Source organism: Mesitornis unicolor, unplaced genomic scaffold, assembly GCF_000695765.1.
Source record: "Mesitornis unicolor isolate BGI_N332 unplaced genomic scaffold, ASM69576v1 scaffold13582, whole genome shotgun sequence".
Taxonomy (NCBI): domain Eukaryota; kingdom Metazoa; phylum Chordata; class Aves; order Mesitornithiformes; family Mesitornithidae; genus Mesitornis; species Mesitornis unicolor.
The window spans coordinates 93,834-116,344 of NW_010169972.1; the positions used below are offsets into that span (position 1 = coordinate 93,834).

The 22,511-nt window shown below is 38.8% G+C and overlaps 1 protein-coding gene across 1 annotated transcript; it reads right to left on the minus strand.

Annotated features, from left to right (window-relative positions):
* Nucleotides 1–201: 201 nt before the first annotated feature.
* Nucleotides 202–14,814, minus strand: ELOVL4 (ELOVL fatty acid elongase 4; the record flags this gene model as incomplete). The annotated part of the gene is made up of 5 exons (XM_010179539.1): nucleotides 202–1,095; nucleotides 1,619–1,746; nucleotides 3,943–4,114; nucleotides 11,283–11,363; nucleotides 14,623–14,814. Coding segments are annotated over 5 exons (849 nt in total), but the record flags the coding sequence as incomplete, so codon positions are not given.
* Between the last annotated feature and the right edge of the window lie 7,697 nt (nucleotides 14,815–22,511).

A 22,511-nucleotide genomic window follows, 5' to 3' on the forward strand; every position in this document is an offset into this window, starting at 1 on the left:
TTCTTTCATATTTATACATTCTTAAAATGGTTTCTTCACTTAGCTATACTAAAAGTACCACTCCAAAATTTCAGTTTACATTGAAAGAGGTTATTGATGACTTGACCAAAAAATATCGCAAAAAATCCCTTTTACTCCCACAGGAAAACCTATTTTCTCCTGAATTAGTGTTAACAAATATGTATATCAGATAACTCCATATTTCAGAAACCAGTTATTTAATTCTCAGTATTCTTTTCAGTAGATGAAGAGGTAGGTATATTTCCACACAAGAAAAAATAAACCTGTAACAGACACTCGGTTAAATCAAGTAATGTCTGAAAAGTCAAACACTGTTCTGACATGACATAAACATAACGTGTCTCAAGATAGACAAGAAAAGTTGCACATTCTGATTAGATAATATGTCATAATTTGAAATTTAATAATTTTCTGGAAAGAAAACACAGTATCCAGACACTATTTCCTTCCCTTCCCTCCCCCCAGAGAAATGTGGGTGCCAACAAAACTGCCTGTATCAATGGTAGTATTAACTTTTGGACTGCTAAACATGGAATCAACTGCAATTCTTCCTTACATTTACCAACACCAGCAGTCTACAAGTTTACACATAGACCATATGCATGATAATTACATAATTACAATAGAAATTCAACTTTAGTGTTGTTCTTAAAACAATCTTCATAAATAATGAAAATACCTGTGTTCTAGCTCTTCAGTAACCTAAGGTTAATTGGTACAGATAGTGGTTTTTTTCTTCTTTTTATAAACCGAAGCAGAGGTTCCTCGTTGCCATCAATGGTTAAGGCCTGGATCAAGTTACTCTCCTTTTGCTTTCCCCTTTTTCTGCTTTTTTCCATTTTCCACCACTGCATTATTTTCTGGTTTGCTTACTCCATTTGCAACAGCACCATTTGCTATTTTGCCATTCTTCACAGGTTCCTTGGGCAGCTTATATGTCCGATAGTAGAAGTTACCAAACAAGAAAATGAAGGTGACAGCATAGAAAATTACACCCCAGTGCATCCATTTAGGGAAAGGACAATCAATATAAATAGACAAGGCTGTGTGCCCAATAGTCACATGGAACTGCACCTGAAAGAGAGAAAATACAGAATCAAAACAGGTCTGAATATTGACTGTAGGTCTGACTGCACCAACGTACACTGATGCATTAAGTTATGAAAGCTGCTAAATTGGGAGGTGGTAGGGAAGCTGTATTTGGCTGTCACATACTGCATGCACCCATATGGTTCATCAGGGACATCAAGTTCAGTGCAGAAAGTGGCATCAGTTTTCAGAAATAGAAAAGTGAGAAGACATTAAGAGATCTGGATTTTCTCAACCTTTTGAACAGGTTTTTGCAATTCAGTTGAAAAAACCCCAACAAACCAAACAGTAAAGTAGTATTAGACTTTACTCACACAACTCTTATCTATGCTGCATATTTTTTGAGAAATGAAAGAAATACTTCCATCACCAGAAGTATTCAAACCTGAGCTGTGAGTATCGGACAAGTAAAAACTTTTGGAAGGAGCAGCATCTGTTCCCAAGCTCTGCAAATGCAAATCCACTCAGAGGCAATGCCTTCTGAGATAAAGGGAGGAATTTTACTTACCAATTGCAATATGGTCAAGTATCGTTTCCACCACAGGTATTTCTGAAATTTAGGGCCGCAGGCAGCTAATCCATAATACATGTACATAATGACATGAATAAATGCATTCATCTGAGCTCCAAAAAAAGCTGCACAGGAACAGAAGGGAAGATAGTCATGTAATTTTGAAAAAAGAAATGAGTCTTTTCCAGTATTTCTCATGTGACAGTAAAAATTATGAAGCACAGGACATGCCAGGCTTCCATCTTCAAAATAACAGTATAGCATAGACCTGACTGCCAACATGTGCTGACACAAACAGCAATGTTCATGCAATTAATAGGTCACATCCTTCACGGAACTAATTATGCAAAAGCTTTTCATAGGGGTTTTGTTGACCAGACATAAGTCGCATGGATTCCACATTAGTTACTGTAGTATAAGCACAAATGTTTTGCTAAAGGATTGTTAAAAATGGTAACTGACAATGTCAAGTATAAAGTATCAGGTTCTGAACTTAAATATTTTAAAATTTATCTAAATGTACATGGGTAACTTTTCAGCAAGACATCAAGATACTCATGTGGAACTCTGATTAAAGACCAAAAAAATCATACAAAGCCAGTGTTCATTTGTGGTTATAGGATGTTTAAGCACATTGCCAAGTGAGTTTGTCTCAATTTCTCATCTTTAGTTTCCTTATTTATAACTTATATATTTAAGAATGCTGGATATTTTAAGTGTATAGTATAACTTTTTCCAGAATGATCCATGCTGGAAACTAAGACAACAGCTCTCATTTGCACTAAGATCTCTTTGCTCTGTCAAGATTAGCAGCCATTTAACAAATACAAATTACATCTTGTTAAGGTATTCTTACACTGCCAGGGAGGCTCAAAAAGGCTCTAAAGTATATTACTATTATATAATTATTAATGTATAATACAGACAATACCTGCTGACATCAAATAGCTCAGATGCCCACATGGTCTAGACCCAGTTAGTTATAATAGGGTCTAGCTTATAATAGATGTGGCTATGTAAGCAATGTGCTACCAACTAGAAAACAGAAGAACACAGATCTATCCACATTTATGTAGTATTGCTACATAAACGCAGACGAGTAACTGTTGCTTTTCCTTTTGCATGGGCTTGAAACCAGAAGGCTGTGCAACAGCACCAAAACTTGAAATACATTTGGAAACAGTTGCAACTGCTGATATTTACCATGAAAAGTCTGAAAAGGCAACAAAGGAGAAGGCATTTTGAGATATGCAGGGAATTTTAAAGTAAGACTACAAGTAAGCATCCAGTCTCCAGTAAAACTTATTTTATGGGTGCAGTAGCAAATAAAAATCATGAAACATGTGGCTGAGCACCCACATCCTGCAGGTTACTTGGGAGAAACTCAAGGATAGTTACGGATACTCATTTTAAATATTTCTTTTTTTGAACATAAGTAACCACCCAGTACAAGATATGTATAGTAAATGAGAGCATAAACCCCTCATGCATTAGTGTGGTTTGGCAAAAAAAAAAATAAAATCCCAAAATATTGATTTGGTGTGGTGTTTACTATACATTATTTTCAGTGTCTTAATCCTACAAAGCACATTGCAAACAGAACAGAGTATTTTCCCTGAACACCCAGCTCTGTAGAGCTTAAAATTTGCAAAAGACAAGGCAAAACAACAGGAACAAGGGTACAATGACGGCAAGGGAGGATCTGTTAAGTACAACAAACTAAAATTCCTTGATGGAGGCTTTAGAAAGGAAGCAAGGAAAAAGCCCCAGGCTCATAACGAATTACAGACCTATGTCATTATGAAGAGGTTTTAAAAGTTAATTGACAGATTTATTGGCTCACCTTCAAGGAAAGGTTTCAGAATTTTATACATGCCTCTTTATAAAAAAGAAAGCAAACCCCAAACTCAGATACAATGCCAAAACAACGTCTCCATTAACTTCATTACATTTGCACACAGATTGTGGCCCGTAATTAGATTTTGCATTTCTCTGTAGCTGCAAAAATTAAAGTTAGGCAGGACACGTTCATCTTTCTATTTCATACAGAACAAGGATAATTTTTAAGACAGGACTTCAGGCTTGCAATTGATGCCCAACAGAAAAAGTTTTGCAATTCATTAGATTATTGCCCTGTTATCTTTTCCTCCCCCACGTTTCCCACAGAGGAAGACTGTACGTGCTAAAGCTACTGCACTGCTTCGGTGCTATTTAAACAGTCTCGTATCTAATAATGTTAAGTCTACAAAAACTTTTTCCATTGCTCCCAAACAATAATAAGTCTCCCTTGAGTCCAGTCAAAACAGAGGAAGGGAACTCACCTTGTCCACCTGCAACCCACTTAATACCAATCCACCACAAGGTGAACATGGTGAAATGGTGATAGACGTGAAGGAAACTAATTTGGTTAAATTTCTTCCTCAGGATGAAGAATACTGTATCCAAATATTCAATTCCTTTAGAGACATAATACCACCATAAAGCAGCAGCTATCTGCAATGAAAAAAAGACAACACAGAAGTTTTAGTGATTCTAGGTTGGATGGAATAAAGTTCTCTCCACCCACCTGCTGCAAGAGAAGGATAACTCTTCCTTCCCTAAATCCTGGTAAACGTTGAGGTGGAGTCACCAAACATCTGATGGTGTGAGAACAACAAACGCAATGCTCCATTCATCTGTTCTGGACATGGAAATATCATTCTGAGTCTACTGCTCACAAATCACAACCATAAAAAAAAGAGCTAAGATAAATAAAAGCTTTACTAAAAGCTAAGATAAATAAAAGCTTTTGCTAAGAGCTAAGATAAATAAAAACTCTAAACAGTTTACAACTTAAACACAGGGAATTTGTGTTCTCATTCTCTATCCTAAGCTTTGTGGGAGAGGACTACCACAGGGCTTCCCGTACTAATGGGGCAACACTCTGATGTGATCAGAACAACGGGGCAGAAATATGATTATAAAATGAAGCTGTAAAGGCTGAAACCTTATATAAAATTCTTTCAGTACCACAGGTACATGGGGTGGAAAGACACTAAATCACTCTTACAAGCTAGGTATGGTAAAGGTTTCACATCCCTTAGGGCAATATCCCCCTCGGCTTCTTCTGGTCTGCTCAGTAACCCCTCTGGAAAGCAGCATTTCCCCAGTGGCTTTGTATCATTCAGAGAATAGAAGAGATGAAACCATGGGAGCCACCACACAGGTTGCAGAGATGTAACCCATCTACACAAGAAGGAAGTGCCACACACCCAAATTCTTTTTCTAATCCACCCATCACTGTGGATCTTGCCCAAGATGCAACATAAACATGGCTTCCTGCTGAAATCAGGATATTGCTGTTCCAGATAAAGCCCAGAAGCTCTGTGTAGCAATTTGCTAATACTATGATATAGGAGTATGGTGGTGGTGGGGACTCCCTTCCAGATCCCAAAACATAGCAACAAGTCTAGTTCCTGGCATCATAAGTCATCGAGCTTGTTATGCAAGGGTGGGACCAGAACATATCCCAGATGGTGACTCACAGAGAATGAAAAGAAAAGTAAAGAAAGAAAAAATAAAAAAAGAGAGTTGGAAATGGCACCACCAACAAGGAGAGCAGGGAATGTCATAACACACCTATTTGTAAGAAGTTAATCTGGTCTTTCAGGACCCACCTGATGGCAAATCAGACTTTCTTACCTTAATACGGTGTGAAATAACCCCACCACCCCCTCAGTCCCCAAGGGAGACAGAAGAGAGAAAGTTAAGACAGCAGTAGTTTCCCTTCCCAAATGCACACATAAGCCAGTAAAGAGAAAGGGCAGTCAGGAGAATGAGCAGTACAGAGCCAAGCTACAGCCCTGCATGTGTTTTCCTCCACCTCTCCATACTAGCAGGAAAGGATCACATCTGTCCTCAGAGAAGCTTGCCACAGCCATAATTGGACCAGTGAACATTTTAGGAGATTACAGCAGAAGCAAAAAAAGCAGTGCAGGAGCAGAAGAGTGCTGCAGATCTGCATTGCAGACTCTGTGGGTTCCCAAAGGGACTGCACAACTTACTGTGCCAAACTGCAGACTTCTCCCTATCCATTGCTGAATGCCATCCTCACTCTGGACGTGATTGAGCCTACTTGAGATCTCAGGAAGAGGCGGCAGATTTTGTCAATTTTATATAAAAAGATACTAATATCTGTGAAAGCTGGAGAGAGGCTTAATGAGAGAAAAGCGACTCCCACAGATCTTAGAGTTCCCAGACACACAGGCGAGCTGCAAGAACCATCAATATATATGTATCTGTTGCTCAATATCCAGTACAGTTCTGCCTTTAGGACAGGTAGTCACCTGTTTAATAACACCCACATCAAGGCTTTGTCTCACACCCATAGATTAGCATAACAGTCCGGCATCTTTTACAGATCTTTGCTAAAGCTGCATCTCTTAAATAAATTAAGATAAGCATCTTTTCATCTCATGAGTTAACAATAAAAACTTTGGACTGTATCCACAGAGTGACAAGCCAGCACTACAATACTCAAGCTCCTTGGAGGTCCTTCCTTCCTTCCGAGAAATTTTTAAGGAATCAATAGGTCAGTTACAAGCAAACTGCCATAAAAGCTCTGATAAAGCCAATGTACATTTTGTTAAAGAAATAGTGGAACAATAAGCCAAAGAGCCAACAAGCAAATAGCCTATTTACTGTATGACATAAAGCAAAACGAAAGCGGAGAAAAATCCAACAAAAAGCCTTATGTTCTATGTCCGAGATGCCACAGGTTCACTATACGCTCCTGGACAAGTCATTCAACACACCTCACTGCTATTCTTTTGAATTCCACTTGCCGTGCTGAGAAAGCAATTACAGCCCATGGATCAAAATCAGCCCAACTTCTGATCAAAATGCTTCCCGTCACTTAAGAACAGAAATAGCCTCCCGTTTCTTTGCAGGATTTTACTGGCTGATTTTTGTGTTCCTCTAGATGTTTTTGCCTAACAACTCCTTTGTTCCCTTCCTATCATCAAATCTTACTGCCATTTATTCCCAAACCTGGTTTCTTGTATCAATGATCTATTTCAGTGCTCCCAAAGACTTATGCAGATGTTTTGATCCTTAGCTTATAGATGCAGAAAAAAATGAAGCAGATGTTAAGTCATTTGCCCAAGGCCATGCATGCAGTCAGTGAGAGAGGGCAGAAATAAAGCAGAATAATGCATCGATATGTGAGCTATGTCAGGAGCAGATGGCAACTGCTGAAGTTCCTCTGCAAAGCATCAGAAGTTAGGACCTAAACCTGTAGCCCTTCTTTTGACACAGCATGAGAGAAAGATTGAGCTTAAAAGAAAATATGCATTAAAAAAGGCATTTTCCTGAAATAATAATGCTAGGCACAATTATAGCTTTTCTGGCAATTTTCATACATGCCAAACTAAGTCTGTTAAAACACCAGATGGCACAGAATGATTACATTACAGCCCGGGATTAAGGGGGTCAACAAGAGGTCCAATCCCATGACCTCTGGCTGCTGCAGGGTTTTTGAACAGAAGGTGGTTTTAATACAGGACTTGGTTCCTGCACTCTCCTTCCTCATTTTGGGTTGGAGACCGTTATCCATCAAGGGTTTGAAGGGACAGGTACTTCTTAGAAGGTAAGGTGTAATGTGAAAATTAAAGTGGCTTTTAAAGGGAACCCTTTTTCCTGCTTCAGTTATAGAATTTTGTTTACAGGACCATTAAGTCTATTTTGATAAGTCAAGTTCCCTTTTCACAGAAGTTTAAAGTAAATTATTATTACATTTATTTCATAAGAATAAACTACTCAAGCTCTAGACACAAATACAAACAATGCAGATTACAATTATAATAAAGAAGACAACCATAGCTTAGCTTTACGGTTATGATCAGCACACTTAAAACTAGGAACTAATTCACACAGCCTCAGATTCCCAATCCTCAGCTCTTCAAAAATGCTAATAAAAACAGATGAACCTTGACCTGGGAAACAAGGACACACAGATGTAAGCAGAGGGGGAAAGTGACTACTCACAGACACTACACACCTTAAGTTAGACAGTGTTAGGAAACTATTCACTCCAAATACTGGAGCTCCCAAAGGCACACTACAAAGCATCGATTTAACACCTCAGCCCTTTGCATTTATTATTTTGACTCCTAAGCTATAACCAAAAAAATTCTTCCAAGAGGCAGCTGCAGCTCCTTCAAAATCCCTTCTTGGGGATTTCTTCCCCCTTTTCTTTCTTGTCTACTATGAACATTTTAATTTTACTATATAACCAATTACAAAACACAGTCAGTAAGGTGGTTACCTACTACACCCAGAAGATAAGTCCTTTAGAAAGGAGTTTATTTCTGCAAACTGTGGAATCTAATTTCCATCCCTGCTTGCTCCAGTCATCCCTTGCCTCTTGTAGAACAACAGCCAGGGGAGCCTGGTTGAGACTAACAGGTGTAGGTAGGTTCAAAACATTAAGGAGGAGGACCAACTTCTTCATACTATGTGTAAACTAAGTGTCAGTAAAAGCCAGAAGCTTGATAAAAGTTGAAGAAAACATACAAATGAATGAAAGAATATTCCCTTAAAAACTGGCAAAACAAAGAGGCTGTATCTGACTTAAGAGGTCTGTGAGCTGCAGATCACTGGGGTTTGCTGGACTATAAAGAGGACGTGCCATCACGTGCCCTTACACTGTTCCTTGTAATCATCATTGACTTACTGTCTTGAGACACGATATGAGTTGGAATGAAGGGGAAAAATATTCTTTGGCACCAAGGAGCCAAATTATTATTTTTTTAATCTTTTACCATGAGGAACAAAGGATGGTTTCTTGACCCCTCATTTTAAGCAGGAGCTTTGGTGTCAACATCCTAGTGGCACATTCCCAAAAAGACAGAAACAGAGGTGATAACAGGGCTTCTAAATTTCCATTTAGGCCACCATGTGCAATTAGTTTCACATTTCTCAATACTTGTTCCAGCTTTTCTAAGCCCCACAGTAGTCATAGAGAAAGCTGTTGCTTTTCAGAGCATGTCCCACAATGCTTTCTGGGCTCAGTACTGTTTCCATTTGAGCTAATCCTAGTCTCCTTTATCTAACATAGAACTCATTTACTCATTCTCTTACAAATAAGTAATTGCATTTGTAATTAATTCTACTGTTGCAGTGCAGCATTCCTCTTCAGAGAAAACTCAGTGCCAATAGATACCAGATATTTAGTATCGAGGGTGTGAGAGATGTGATGTGAAGGTTTATCAGTTCTAAACTCAAAACAGCAAAACGAAGCCAACATTTACTTACTACTGTGCCCTGGTGAGACCGCATCTGGAATATTGTGTTCAGTTCTGGGCCCTTCAGTTCAAGAAGGACAGGAACTACTTGAGAGAGTCCAGCGCAGAGCCACAAAATGATGGAGGGAGTGGAGCATCTCCTGCTGAGGAGCGGCTGAGGGAGCTGGGGCTCTTTAGCTTGGAGCAGAGGAGACTGAGGGGTGACCTCATTCATGTTTATAATTTGTAAAGGGCGAGTGTCAGGAGGAAGGAGCCAGGCTCTTCTCTCTGATGTCCAATGACAGGACAAGGGGCATGGGAGCAAGCTGGAGCATAGGAGGTTCAACCTGAACATGAGGAAAAACTTCTTTACTGTGAGGGTGCCAGAGCCCTGACCAGGCTGCCCAGAGAGGTTGTGGAGTCTCCTTCTCTGGAGACATTCAAATCCCATCTGGACACGTTCCTGTGTGACCTTCTCTGGGTGATCCTGCTCTGGCAGGGGTTGGACTGGATGAGATTTCGAGGTCCTTTCCAAATCCTAATATTCTATGATTCTGCGATGTTTTAAAATTGCCTTTGCAGGTTTATATTAAAAAAAATGATGGTGAAAGGAATCTTGAGAAGGTTTCTGGGTTTTTTTTTTGTCTTACAGTGTCAAAACTCAACAACATACCTGCTAAACATAGAGCATGATACACTGTAAAACAGGTCAGAAACACAGCCTATGCTCTTTAGTTAGACAAAGTACACTTGTGGAAAGTAGTTTTCTACTTGTGGCTTATTTATGTAAATTGAGAATTCTTTCAAAAGAACTAATGGATAATGACCAAGACAAGGGTCTTGACTTAGACTATACAGTTGCTGCAACAACTTGAGAGCAACTCACTTTTCCTTGGTTCCTCAACTCTATCAGTTGCAAACTGAACATGTTATAACCTAAAACTTTATAAAGTTTATGCAAACCCACAAGTTTGCAAAAAAACTTAAAAAGTCAGGAAAACCAAAGAGTAGATACTGCTAGAGCAACCTTTCATTCCTGGACATGATATATATGCGATAAACACATTGTGCAGGTCATTCTGCCCTTATTTCATTGTATAATAATGCTTTGTTTGTCATAATAAACAAAATGGGAGATAATTCTTTTGAGCAGGTCTGACTCCTGCACAGCCTTCCACAAACAAGTCCACCTAAAAGAGAGGCTATGAAACAGAATTTTTGGATACTAAAAGTCATTACTTCTTATAGTGAAGGAATTTTTATAATAGCCAAGTTCATGCCATACCAGCTGAGGTTTTTGGGGGTTTTTTTAGGTGGGTGGTTTTTGTTTTGTTTTGTGGGGTGATTTGTTTTGTTTTGTTTTAAAAAAAAAAAACAACAAACGTGTCAAGCATTTGTTATCCTTGGCTAGATTTTGTTTTTAAACAAAATTATTAACAGAAGTATTCCAGTGACTGAAATAGTGAGTGCACATTCTTGACAAAGGTGAAAAATAGGTGACCACCATAAGGACAATAAAAAAACCACAGACAGAATTGTTCTGCAATATCAGCCATCATACATAAGATGCAAAACTCAAAGCTATCCTTCTCACTACCACCCATGCCATGTGCACAAGCTTTTTAAGTTATACTGCCCAGGAACAGTCATCCTGTAGACAGACATTTTTCAAAATGTACTATAAATGTTAAATGTCTTTTCATTACAATTTCAGGAACATGTTCTAATCTGTAGATAAAACTTGCAAGAACAGCTGAGAGATTCTCAAGTGTCAGCTCTGGCGGAAGAGAAGCTTGAGTACATCAGCTAAGCAACTGCATTACAGAAATTAACCAGCATCTGCACTTTGATTTTTATTTGAATGCTTTCCAAAAAAAACATACATTTGAAATCTAAGCTTCTGCAATGTACTGATAATACATTTGCCAGAAGCCAGCAACACCTTATGAAGCCAGGGTAAAGGAGACAAAAAGTTGCCTCACCAGTACGAGTGAAGTGCAACCACAGTATATGCTGACAAATCTTACTCGCTTTGATCTAGCTACAACATTGCACCTTTACTGCGGTTACCGTGGTATCGAGCTTCAGCAAGGTCTGGAAACCAAAGTCTGTATACAGAGTTTATCCTGGATTGTACAAGTGCAGATAAAGCCAGGGATGGTATCTTTAAGGCTACCCTTACTTGTAGCAGTCAGATCAAAGTTAATGCAAACCTTCCACCGACAAACACTGATGCACTTTGATCAAACCTGCAATGTGCAATGCAGTCAAACCTGAAGTGGTCTGTGAGAATATAACGGGATATTACTTTGGAAACACTATTTTAAGACAAGACAAGACATCATGTAGTACTATATATTACATATGTTCATATACAAATACAAAAAAGAAATACTCACCCTAACTTCATAAACATTATCTGAATAATCCACAGTCTGGCAGACGTAGCTGTACCCTCGAGCTCTTGATGACAAGAACAGCTGAAAATATTAAAGTCATACATAAGGGGAAAGATGCCACATAAAACATGTTCATAGCAATTATCAGCAAATTTCTTGCTATATCAAACTTACCTGAACAGAAATATTTAAAATATCCTTACAAGTCCTCAGAATACTATTGAAGAAAGCCAGTATTTAGTTCTAAAAACCTGTTGTTACACAGTACCTATTTTTTCTTGTAAATTAAAAAGAAAATACTCATGCATACTACATGTATCTGCCCAGATTATTAGAGCCCTGTAAAAATTAGTAAGAATTCCAGTATGATCTTAAACTATTCAAACATGAGTATTCCCTCTGACGGCTCTAGCTTCAGAGACAGATTTAATTGCTTTCACTAGGAATGACAGAAACACCATTCCTGTGATGGATTAGAGACACTCTCTCCAATGGACAGGGATTAGATAATTTGGATCTACTATTCTTAAAATGGTATACCAGTCAAAATCTAGGAAAAAAACCCAGAACAGCCAATGCTGAGCACCCATAAAACTTTGAGAGAAAAAAAATAAAATTGAGAGAAACTGGATGAAGCTCCCCATTTTGTGCCAACAGAAGTGGCCTAAAGCACATGAAGTGCTCCTGCAGGGCCGCTCCAAATAAAGCGTGTTGCAATAATCTGGACAGGAGAAGATAAACCTGACATTTGAGTGAGATCCCATTGGAAAGAACACTTGTCTACAGCTGTAGAAGTTTCAAGTAATGCTTTTAACCTTGACATTCATAAATGTTATGATCCAAGATAATTTAAAGCCAGGTAATTCCATCCTGTTAAGGATCATAAAAAGACAGCAGTGGAGCAGATAGACCTGAGAAATTGTGAGCTGTAAAAGGATGATACAAAAACAAACACAGGAAAGCTCTATTCTTTGTGTTCCCCTGACTTCTCTCTCATTTAGACTGAACGCGAGTTTACTTCAGTATCTCAACTTGCACAGAGCACTAGGAGTGCAGACAGATGCAGAGACAAGTGTTATCCAGGTAAAACCAACATACAAAAACTTGTGACACTTTGGACTTATTTGCTGCATATGTCTTATGCAGAGAACTGAAAGAACTGTCCACAAAAACGATCTGAAGAATGAAAGTGAACTACTTCTGCATCATCCAAGTCCATTTGGAAACTGCTGTTAACACCACTGCTCTCCAGTGTGGTCCTCCACAGGGACGAGCACATTTGACAATATTGGAGAAGAGCAGGGAACAGCGTAGTCCGCACTGGTAGAGAAATCACCCAAGCTGTGCTGCAACTTACTGGGTTATTTCATCAAGGATCGCTTGGCAAAAGATCATAAATTGACTTTACCAGACTGCCTCAAAGCAGAATATGAAATTCAAGATTTTGTGGCAAAATAGGGGTTGTGCATCTGGGACTTCTGCAACATTTGCTCCTAAGTTGAATCAGAATTTGAGTCCAACGTAGGATAGTCTTGGACTAGACAGCCTAGCAGCACATTATGGACTTACCATTTTAATGTAAGTTGTCACAGATGAGTAATACAGCTTGCCATCAGGATCATTATTTAAATAACATTTAAAGGCATTTCACATTCAAATTCTGTTCTCAGCAACACCTAGAAACTTTACAGTCATTCACAGAATAAACCGTGTACCATTTTACTCATAACATTACTCATGTAAATGATAACAATGGCACACTGGTGTTGTAAACCCCACGTAGATTGAAGCAGAAGTTGCCTGGTTAAAGGGAACAACTGAAACTTGAACACCTTCCTCCTATCGGTCTCTAAGATCAAGAAGAGACACTTCCTGCAAATGTTGTATCCGTAGCCTTAACATCCATTGAATAACAACCGATCATTTGAAATAGCAGGAAACTGAAATGTCTGTCTGTGTCTAAAATTATGAGCTTTCAGCTTATCAGCAGCAAATGCATATTTGAGGTCCCATTCATTTTTAAGTGAATTCAGTGATCTGGAATTGCCATGTAAACACATGCATTGTCCTACAAGCAGCACAGGTTTTACAACTAATTGACCACAAATCTGGCATAGTTCAGTTTATGGATAAACCAAACCAATTTAAAATAAGTGAAAAAGACAGACACGGTAAAAACTGCAGAATTCATTTCAGAGGAGTTTCAGTTTTAACCTGCCAAGATGATTGGATTTCATCCATTCCCACAAATATCCTTGCATGTCAGCATTAAGTTCTGTTGTACCTGTAATATTTTATTACTCGGGGAATAGCACAAGGAAAGAGTTTAGACAAAATGACAACTGAGGTGTGATGGCTAAAATTTTACTGAACCATGTCTTTAAAAAAGGCTGAAATCAGTCAATGACTTTATTATAGCTCTGGGGAAGGCTCAATATGCCATGTTTTCCTGGCAAAAGTACAGAACAGACCAGCCAGAAAAAAAGTTCTGCAATGCTGTAATTTTAACTGCTCTGTTCCTTTGCTTACTTCTGGAAACAGACTTTGCAAATTTATGATCAGAGGTTTTCCAGAAAGAAGACTCTCGATCCACACAGGCAAAGTCACAGCAGCATAAACTACTCCTTAGCATCAGCTATATTCTGGACAGCTACTCATGAATAATGATTACCAAACTGTTAGGTAATCCTACTTAGCTACTGCTAAAGAGCTGATCCACTGCATTGTTACTACTCGTTTCCTCTGTACAGAAAACCTAACAAAGGTGAAGTGCAGCAACACTTCAAACACTTATTCAAATTATCACACTCAGAACGTTGCAAACCATGAATTAGAAGACTGTATTCCTTTATTTTAAAAGACTCAGTTCATTTTTATTCTTATTCTAAAAGATAACTTGCAGACAAGATAGATTTCCTCAGTACAGACAATGTACATCTGAATTTTTAAAAAATATAAACACATCGAAGGCACCAACAAATAGCTCAATTTCTAACAAGATACATTCTGATGCCCTTTAACTGATTTTTTTTAAATAATCCTAAAGTGTTAAATCTCTATAGATTTCGATTAATATGCCCAGCACTCACACTAACGTAAATCTAAGAACTCGGAATAGCTAGTACTGAAACTGTCCGTATAGACTCAGTGTAGTTATTCTCAAACAGAACATGCCTTGCTACAGAAATACTCACATCAAAGGCAAACTCAACTTTAAAAGTCTGTGCAAAACATTCACTCTCAATGGACACCATGAATATGCAAGATAATTTTCATTTTGCAATCTGTAGACAGCCTCAGACTTAAATAGGAATTCCCTCCTGCAAGAGGGCATACACACCTCTTTGAAAATGAAGAAGTTGAGTAGAACCATTCCAAAGTTGTAAACAACCAACAGGAAACGTAACTGGAAGGGCTCTCTTGTCTTCATCCATTTGGGGCCCAGCCAGACAGTGAGAAGATAAATAGTGCTTATAGTCAGGGTTGGAAATGGAGACTGCATCAAGGGCCAATCATCAACACGTTTATCTGGGAGGGGTGAAGCAAACAGAAGGAGTCAACAAGGTCTGAATAAAATATGTTTCATCATCATTTTAAGCATTGCATTTGTTAGGCATTATTGTCTCCTGGAATAGCTGCATCAGACAGTAGAAAGACAATACATTCATTCATTCTAGGAAGGTGAAAGAAAACATGTTTAAAAAAAACCCAACAAAACAAACAAACACCCAGTATATCACATTACCTTACACAGAGATTCATTTTGTCACGCCAGGTCTATTGTGCGGTTCTACAATCCAAAACAACGCAGCAAACAGAATGAGCCCAAACTCAGCCCAACCCACTAATCCCCAAAAAGCAATTTTGCTTATGATGAACAGTGACCGCAGCAGCAACATAAGCAAATAGTCAACACCACTGCAAATGAAAGATACACAAATTTGGCAAAACACTGATAAAATTAAGAGCTTTTATTAGTTTAAAATTAGGCACTATAAGGTCTCCAAGTAATTTCACACAGGTTGTACGATGCCAACCAAGTACCTTTGCTATTTGACATCGATCAGCCTCATATGTTTCAGACAGAATACTGACAACATTACTGGAAAACAACTAAATAAGAGTGTTTAAAGGCATGGCTCCAGTTAAGAGTAATTCATGCTGCCATATAGGAGACAAAGGCTTTACTTACAGTCTCCTTCAGTCACTCACGGGATCCAGAGTTACACATACTCTAGGGGCCAGAATATATGAATAGAACATGCTATATTAAGTTCTAGACCTGTATCAAAAAAATCTACTCTTCGCCTGATGAATCTGGGATTAGAAGATGGCTCTGCTACAGATGAGGGAGAGACTACAGTGACACCTCCTCACCCAGAGTTCCTCCCTCCCAGCCATATGAAGGCTCAACTCTTGTTATAGCAGGAGATAAAAGGTAACTACTCCATAACTATCAATACTTCAGATACTGCACAGCTCTGTGATACAACCTGGATTATTTTCCAGATGCTCAGGCCAGTTGGAAATCAGATGGAAATCACAGCACAGGGCTCCTCAGGAAGCTCAGACATCCTAAACCCCTGCCCTCAGTCACTTGTGGGCAAACTCTCAGATAGCAGTGCTGTTGCCCACAGACTTACCTACAGAACAAGTTGCTTTTGGAGAACTGGTTTTCTTCATGGTAACCCAATGACAGTGAAAAAAACCCAAACACTATACCATAAATTAATTCCTGATCCCAGGCATACCAACAGGTAAGTTAGAAAACCCTTCTTATCTACAAAATGAGGAACTCTGATGCAATGAGGAAAGTGCAGAACAGAACTGCCATTGCTCCTCCTCCACTTCTTTCTCATTTCTTTGGTTGCCCTCAAGACAACAAATGAGATGAGAAGATTAGATTTTAGGAGCAGGTTTCATGAGACCCTCCATTTCTAACAAACAACTCATATTGTGAACTACAGAAAGACACTGTGCATGGCTGTGACTTTTCTTGCTTCCAGTTGATTTAACAACACTTGATCAGCACAACACAAGGAAGATGCTACGAGGCCTAAAAAGAAGTGGAGAAGAAAGAGAAACCAGCTTAGCTGCTTTCATTGTGGCTGTTAATACCAGAAGAGAGAAGTCATCCTAACGCATGGAAACCTGCAGCAAGGCTGACACTGCCAGAATGACGAAAGCTGGCCTCACAACCGCAGCCACCACAGAAGCCAAGGGCAAGATAGGGCAAGGAGAACCAGGAGGAGTGGCAAAAAACTCCGAAAGACTGGCTGTAGAAACACAGGCAGTGAAACCGAATCAAAGAAAGTGAGAGATGAAAGTTAGTTAAGTCTTACTTTTCAGTAAGTCCCTGGAACAGACACTTCTATTAAGTAAAACAGAAGAACAACTGCTCTGTAGTACAGTGTAGTGTCTTGGGATGTAAAGGAACAGCCTTGTTTCCAGACCTCCCAGGACGCTTCCTACTGAGGCTGAAATCACACCACTGCTTTGCAATTATTACACTGCTATCTCCCTTACACCTCAGTTCCTGCTTGCTTTTAGCAATTGCTCTACCCATCCAAATTTAAAAATAAATGATAACGCCATTTACAAGACAAGAGAAACGGAGAACCTCATCATCCACCTGGTATGAAAACAGAGACTCATCTCCACCAAGCAAGAAGAAAGGCGTCACTTCGTAATTAAAGTGACAGCTCTGGGAATAGCCAATGTGTGACATGCTTTAATCAAACCCACATTGCACTTCAGATGCTGTAGTATACAAAGAGTTAAGAGACTGGACTGCTTTCCCAGCCTTCTTGCACTAAGCAACACAAAGAGCCAAGGACACGTTAGAGAATGTGTCTGATATTTTCTAACTCAGTGTCCCATGGCATCCTGAACACCAAAGTGACAATATGAAAAATGTGGAAAACGAAGAGGATTTGAATTTTACTCAGGAAATCAATATTATCACCCACTGCTGAAAATAGGAAACCATGACCTAGTCCAGATTTCTTTTGTGGCAGGAGACATAGATTTCTACAGGAAAGAATGAGGGTGCACCAGAGAGTGAAAGGAAAGCCAAAAGGGACAACTTTTATGAAAGCCCAGCTGCAAGCGGGCTTTGCCTCACCATCACCATTGCTAACAACTCTTTCACCTATTTTCCACAAACACTACAAATGAAATAACTTAGCTGGAGAAAAACCAACAGATAAATTGAATTAACTCTAACACCAACATAAGAGCACCTGGGCAGCTACCATTACACTTCCATAGCTGTATCCTGGTTTCAACCTGTTCCTTCTCCTCTGCACAGGGTTTTTAGACAGTGAGCCACCTCATCTCAGAGACAAGTCTTAAAGTATTCACAAGAAAAGTATAGCTGATCAGATCACATAACACACTGCCCAGGGAATCTGATTGGGATTTTGGGAGCCTGACCTCTCCTTGGACAATTAATCACATTTTGAACACAAAGTGCCCGTATGAGAGGGAATACAGTAGGTGATTTTGTTGTGGAGTACATCCTGGCCAAAACAGAAGAATATCAATAGTCAAAAAGTTTATTCTAATTCCTACTGCGCTAAGAACAACACCTTGCATTTATTTTAAGGGCATTTAGGAGATTATGTATATGATTATTTTTTACTAATAATGTGGCATCAAAAAAAATTGCTACTATTCATCCCAGAACATGCTGGATGTAGAAACTTGTTCACAAGAACTTGCCTGGATAACGCAAAGTAACTTGTTCAGTTTGAAATCAGCTCCACATACCACTGTTGCTGCACAGAAGGTGTTACAAAATCAACTTCACTTCAGTTTACCAGGGAAGCCTGTCTGTGTTTGACACAGAAAACTCGGTCACATGCAGACCCTTGCTCCAAACTTCTTTTCAAAAACCCTCTTGCAAACCAAGATAAATTCACTTTCTTAAATAATCTGCTGAAGTGACAAATCTCCCAAACTACTTCAGCCCCCTCCTCCTCCCAACCCCACACTGTTTTAACAAGAGCAGCACAATTTTGTGTCTGCTTACTAGCTGGTGCTGATGACCACAAATTATTTTCTGCAGATTACAGAGAACTGTGATAGTTTAAGGGGACATATAAGGGTATTATTAAATCCTGCAGTACTTCACACGCAATAGGTACATTATTACCTGAAAGATGAAATAAACTTGAAATAAACAGGTCAGCTCCCTGGTTTAAAAAATCCCTCCAACTGCTTTGAAGCAAAATGACCAATGCCTTTACCTGATTAGAATTGACAGAGACTGACTGAATCTTTCAGGGGATTAATGCATTTGTCTTTCAAATCCTAAGACCTAGATTCTAATTCGATCACAAATAAAATGTCTGTTGTGATGGCACTGCCTGTAGTACAGTGCTTTCTCTGTAACGTGGGAGAGGTTTTGGAACAAACAGTTCAAGTTGCACTTAAGATTAAAGGTGAATCCAGAGTAGATACAAGGCATCTGGTAACATGTTCCTGAGAGAAACCTACTGTTATATAAGGAAAGAATTTGAAATATTTATATACATAAGGTTTTCCTCTCATTTTGTGTATATACATTTTAAAGTTTCACAATGCACATACAATATACATAGACATATACACACACACATATAAATAATTTAAATGGTCCTGAGGCACCTACCCTTGCAGGATTTAATTCTTTACAGGGAAAATTAAGAGGAAATACACAAATAAATCCCTCTGATTTCTTCCTCCAAAGCAATAACAAGAGCAGAATCAGTAAATAGCCTAGCTGGCAATGTCCAAAGAGGACATAATTAATATATACTGAAATATGGAAGGCAAATGAAGATTAATTTCAACAACTAAGGCTGCACTGATGGTGATTTAGAGCTAAAAAAATCACAAGAAATTCCTGTGAAACAAACTGTAATATGTGTAACACATGCAAATGCTTCTGTTAAATGTGGGTCAGCATTTCTTTACCAATAGGGAGGATTTAGATGGTTAAACCTCCTGCATATTACTGACCCAAAGACCAATTTTTTTTCTTTCCTCAGGAAGTACAAACATTAAAACTAAACAAACAAATGCATGGCAAGTCTTTCCTACATTCATCAGGAGAAATTTTGAAACAGTACAATGGTGACTACCTCTGCTTTTAATATTAAAGAATACATTGCAAAACTAAAATACATTACTTTGAAAAACCCTGAGTTCACATTAGATTCAAACTCAACACTTGGTGAGTTTTCATTTTCACTTTAACAACATGGGTAATTCTTAGCTATAAGGTCGCTACTCACTAATTTATCTGGAGAGCCTTTCCAAGTTATTAATAGCTATTGATACTATTCTCAGCGCAAAGACACTTACAGAGCCAATCCAGCACATCCATCTGTCCAATTACATTTCTAAAGACACTGCAGAAATGATGGTGAGCGTTCAAAAGTGGTTCTTAACAGTGAGAGCTCTCTGCAGATCACACTGCTTATTTCAATAAAGAAGTCCCCTCAAAATCCAGTCTCAAATTTAAGAAAGATTTCCTTAAACGAGTGAAATTTTAATCCCACAAGATAAGGCAGGCAAACCAGTATTAACTAATTGCAGTACTGTCCTATGAACTGCTATAATTATCTAAGAATTTCACACATCTTGTTAGCTCCACTAGCACAATAATTGAAGGGTATTACAAATGGAAAACACATATTATGAAATCATGAGAAAAAACTTCATGCACCTTAAAATGTCCACGAAGCGTTCACATTAAATTCTTCTGCGGTATTTTAGTGTCCTCTGAAATACTGTTTCAGTCCTGTAAACAGTTCCAAGTGAATATAAGGTCCACTCTGTCTACAACCACTGCAGCCTGACTCAGCTGCAAGTAAACTCGAATAAGCACCTACACGATTAGACCCCAGGCTTTCAAACTGAAATGGAGCAATGCATCAGAATCACTTAAAGGTACATTTACTTGTTACCAGCCTGTAGAGATTCTGAGAAAAAAGTTCAGTCTTTGACTAACTAAAACCTCAGAACATACAAATGGAAAACCAACCGAAGCTGTTGCCTTCAAAACACTACATAACTACCTACATGGGCTGCACAACTTGAGACTGAAGACTGTTAGAGAAGTACCATTCCAGAGTCAAAATTGAGAGGCCATTTATCCTTGAAGAAGTTAAAATTTTTCATTCACTTATTTATTACAATTTTAATAGATACATGGCCCAAAATGAATTATTCTTTTAAAGGTCTCCAGTGTCTGAATTATCTTGTCTGCTTTGACACTGATTATTCATTGCACATCTTGGACTCTAATCCTCAGTTATCTCAGTTTATCAAGTTTCTTTATGGTAAAACCTATGACAGAGGATTGAGGCAAGTGCACAAACTAATGTGTCTATTGCCTCTCTCCTGCTTCAATCAGAAAAAAGTCCATGTCCTCCTAGGAGGGATTGTGTAGACAGATTGCTGCAGGAAAGCAAAAGGATTGGGACACAAGGAATGTCCATTTATGCTTCTTTCTCACCTTTGTCCAACGTATCCTACTTGGCAATGTCCGCAGTCTTTGGCACTATGGGTATTTCTAAGGAGCCTGACAGGGTTGAAGATCATAGAATCACAGAATGTGTTGGGTTGGAAGGAACCTTTACAGCTCATCCAGTCCAACCCCTGCAGTGAACAGGGGCATTGGTACCAGATCAGGTTGCTCACAGCCCCATCAAGCCTGACCTTGAATATCTCCAGGGATGGGGCCTCCACCACCTCTCTGGGCAACCTGTGCCAGTGATCTACCACCTCATGTTGAAAAACTTTTTCCTAATATCCAACCTAAATCTGCCCTTTTCTAGTTTAAAACCATTACCCCTCATCCTATTGCTATGTGCCCTACTGAACAGCTCTTCCCCAGATTTCTTATAAGCACCTTTCAGGTATTGGAAGGCTGCGACAGGGTCCCCCCAGAGCCTTCTCTCCTCCAGGCTGAACAACCCCAACTCTCTCAGCCTGTCTTCATAGGAGAGGTGCTCCAGCCCCTGATCATCTTTGTGGCCCTCCACTGCACACACTCCTGTATATGTATATGTAAGATACCTGTACCTAACTCAGGAACATTGCAAGCTAATATAATCTACCAAAAAAAAGGCTGTAAAACTTCCCTTAACACGTTCCCTTGCACCAGCCAAGTCCCTGTCCCTCACAGAAGAATTCTGTATTATCACAATAATGTCATAGAATTAGCTGTGGTTATGACTAGCAAGAAAACAAGCAGGTGAGTATGTTACTGGTAAAAGTAAGGATACTATGCACACAATGCTGCATGGACAAGGGTTCCCAAAACCTGGCACAAAAAAGCACAACAGCTGGCCCGATTTAAGTAATTTTAAAAAAAAATACAGAGTAGTACAGAGAAAAAGTGTTTACTTTGACCCTCAAGAATGAATTGGGAATATCCAAGTTAAGTATTTTGTCTATCCTGAAGCTTTAAATAGCCAAGAACAAACTAATTTGTTCAGGCCGAGACCAAGACACATCCAAATTCTATGGCAAAGCACTGTTGTTCTTACAACCTATGAAACATCAAGCTAAGATGCAAGAACAAACATATTCAGTCTCCAACACAAAGAATAATGAAAGCTCATACTCCGAAAAACAACACAAAAATCCTCATAGATTTTAAAAGTTTGCAGATGAAGCTGTACAAATCCCACTGCACTCAGAAATGAGAGATGCCTGCCCCAAAACCAAAAGGGCTACCAACAAGACTAATGCATCCTGCATGTAACCAGTTGTGGCTTTGTTTTAAACTTCAGGGCTTTGTAATTGACTGTTTAGTCTTCTTTAAAGCTATATACAGCAACATAAAATCAAAATACCACAACTAAGAAGAACATCTCCTGCAGCTAATAAACACATGTGTAATATGCATGTTTCATAAACTCCCATTAAAGTAACAGGAATACCTAATCCAAATTTGTTGTTAAAAGGTCAGATGTATTTCAATAAGTACTGCTGCTATGCTAACTGGAATTCCAGTCTTCTTGGGACTCCCAACATTCAGTCACTAATACCATATTATCTTTTTGCCTGTACACAGCAATTACAGGATCCACTTGTTTCAAGACAAGGATAACAACGGAATTATGAAGAAGTTCAGGAGCCATATCAACTCACCATCAAGTCTCGGGATTTTCAAGTCTAAGAAATTACCTTACTCAAATTAGTTTTGATTTACCTCCTCTGTTGACTATGATT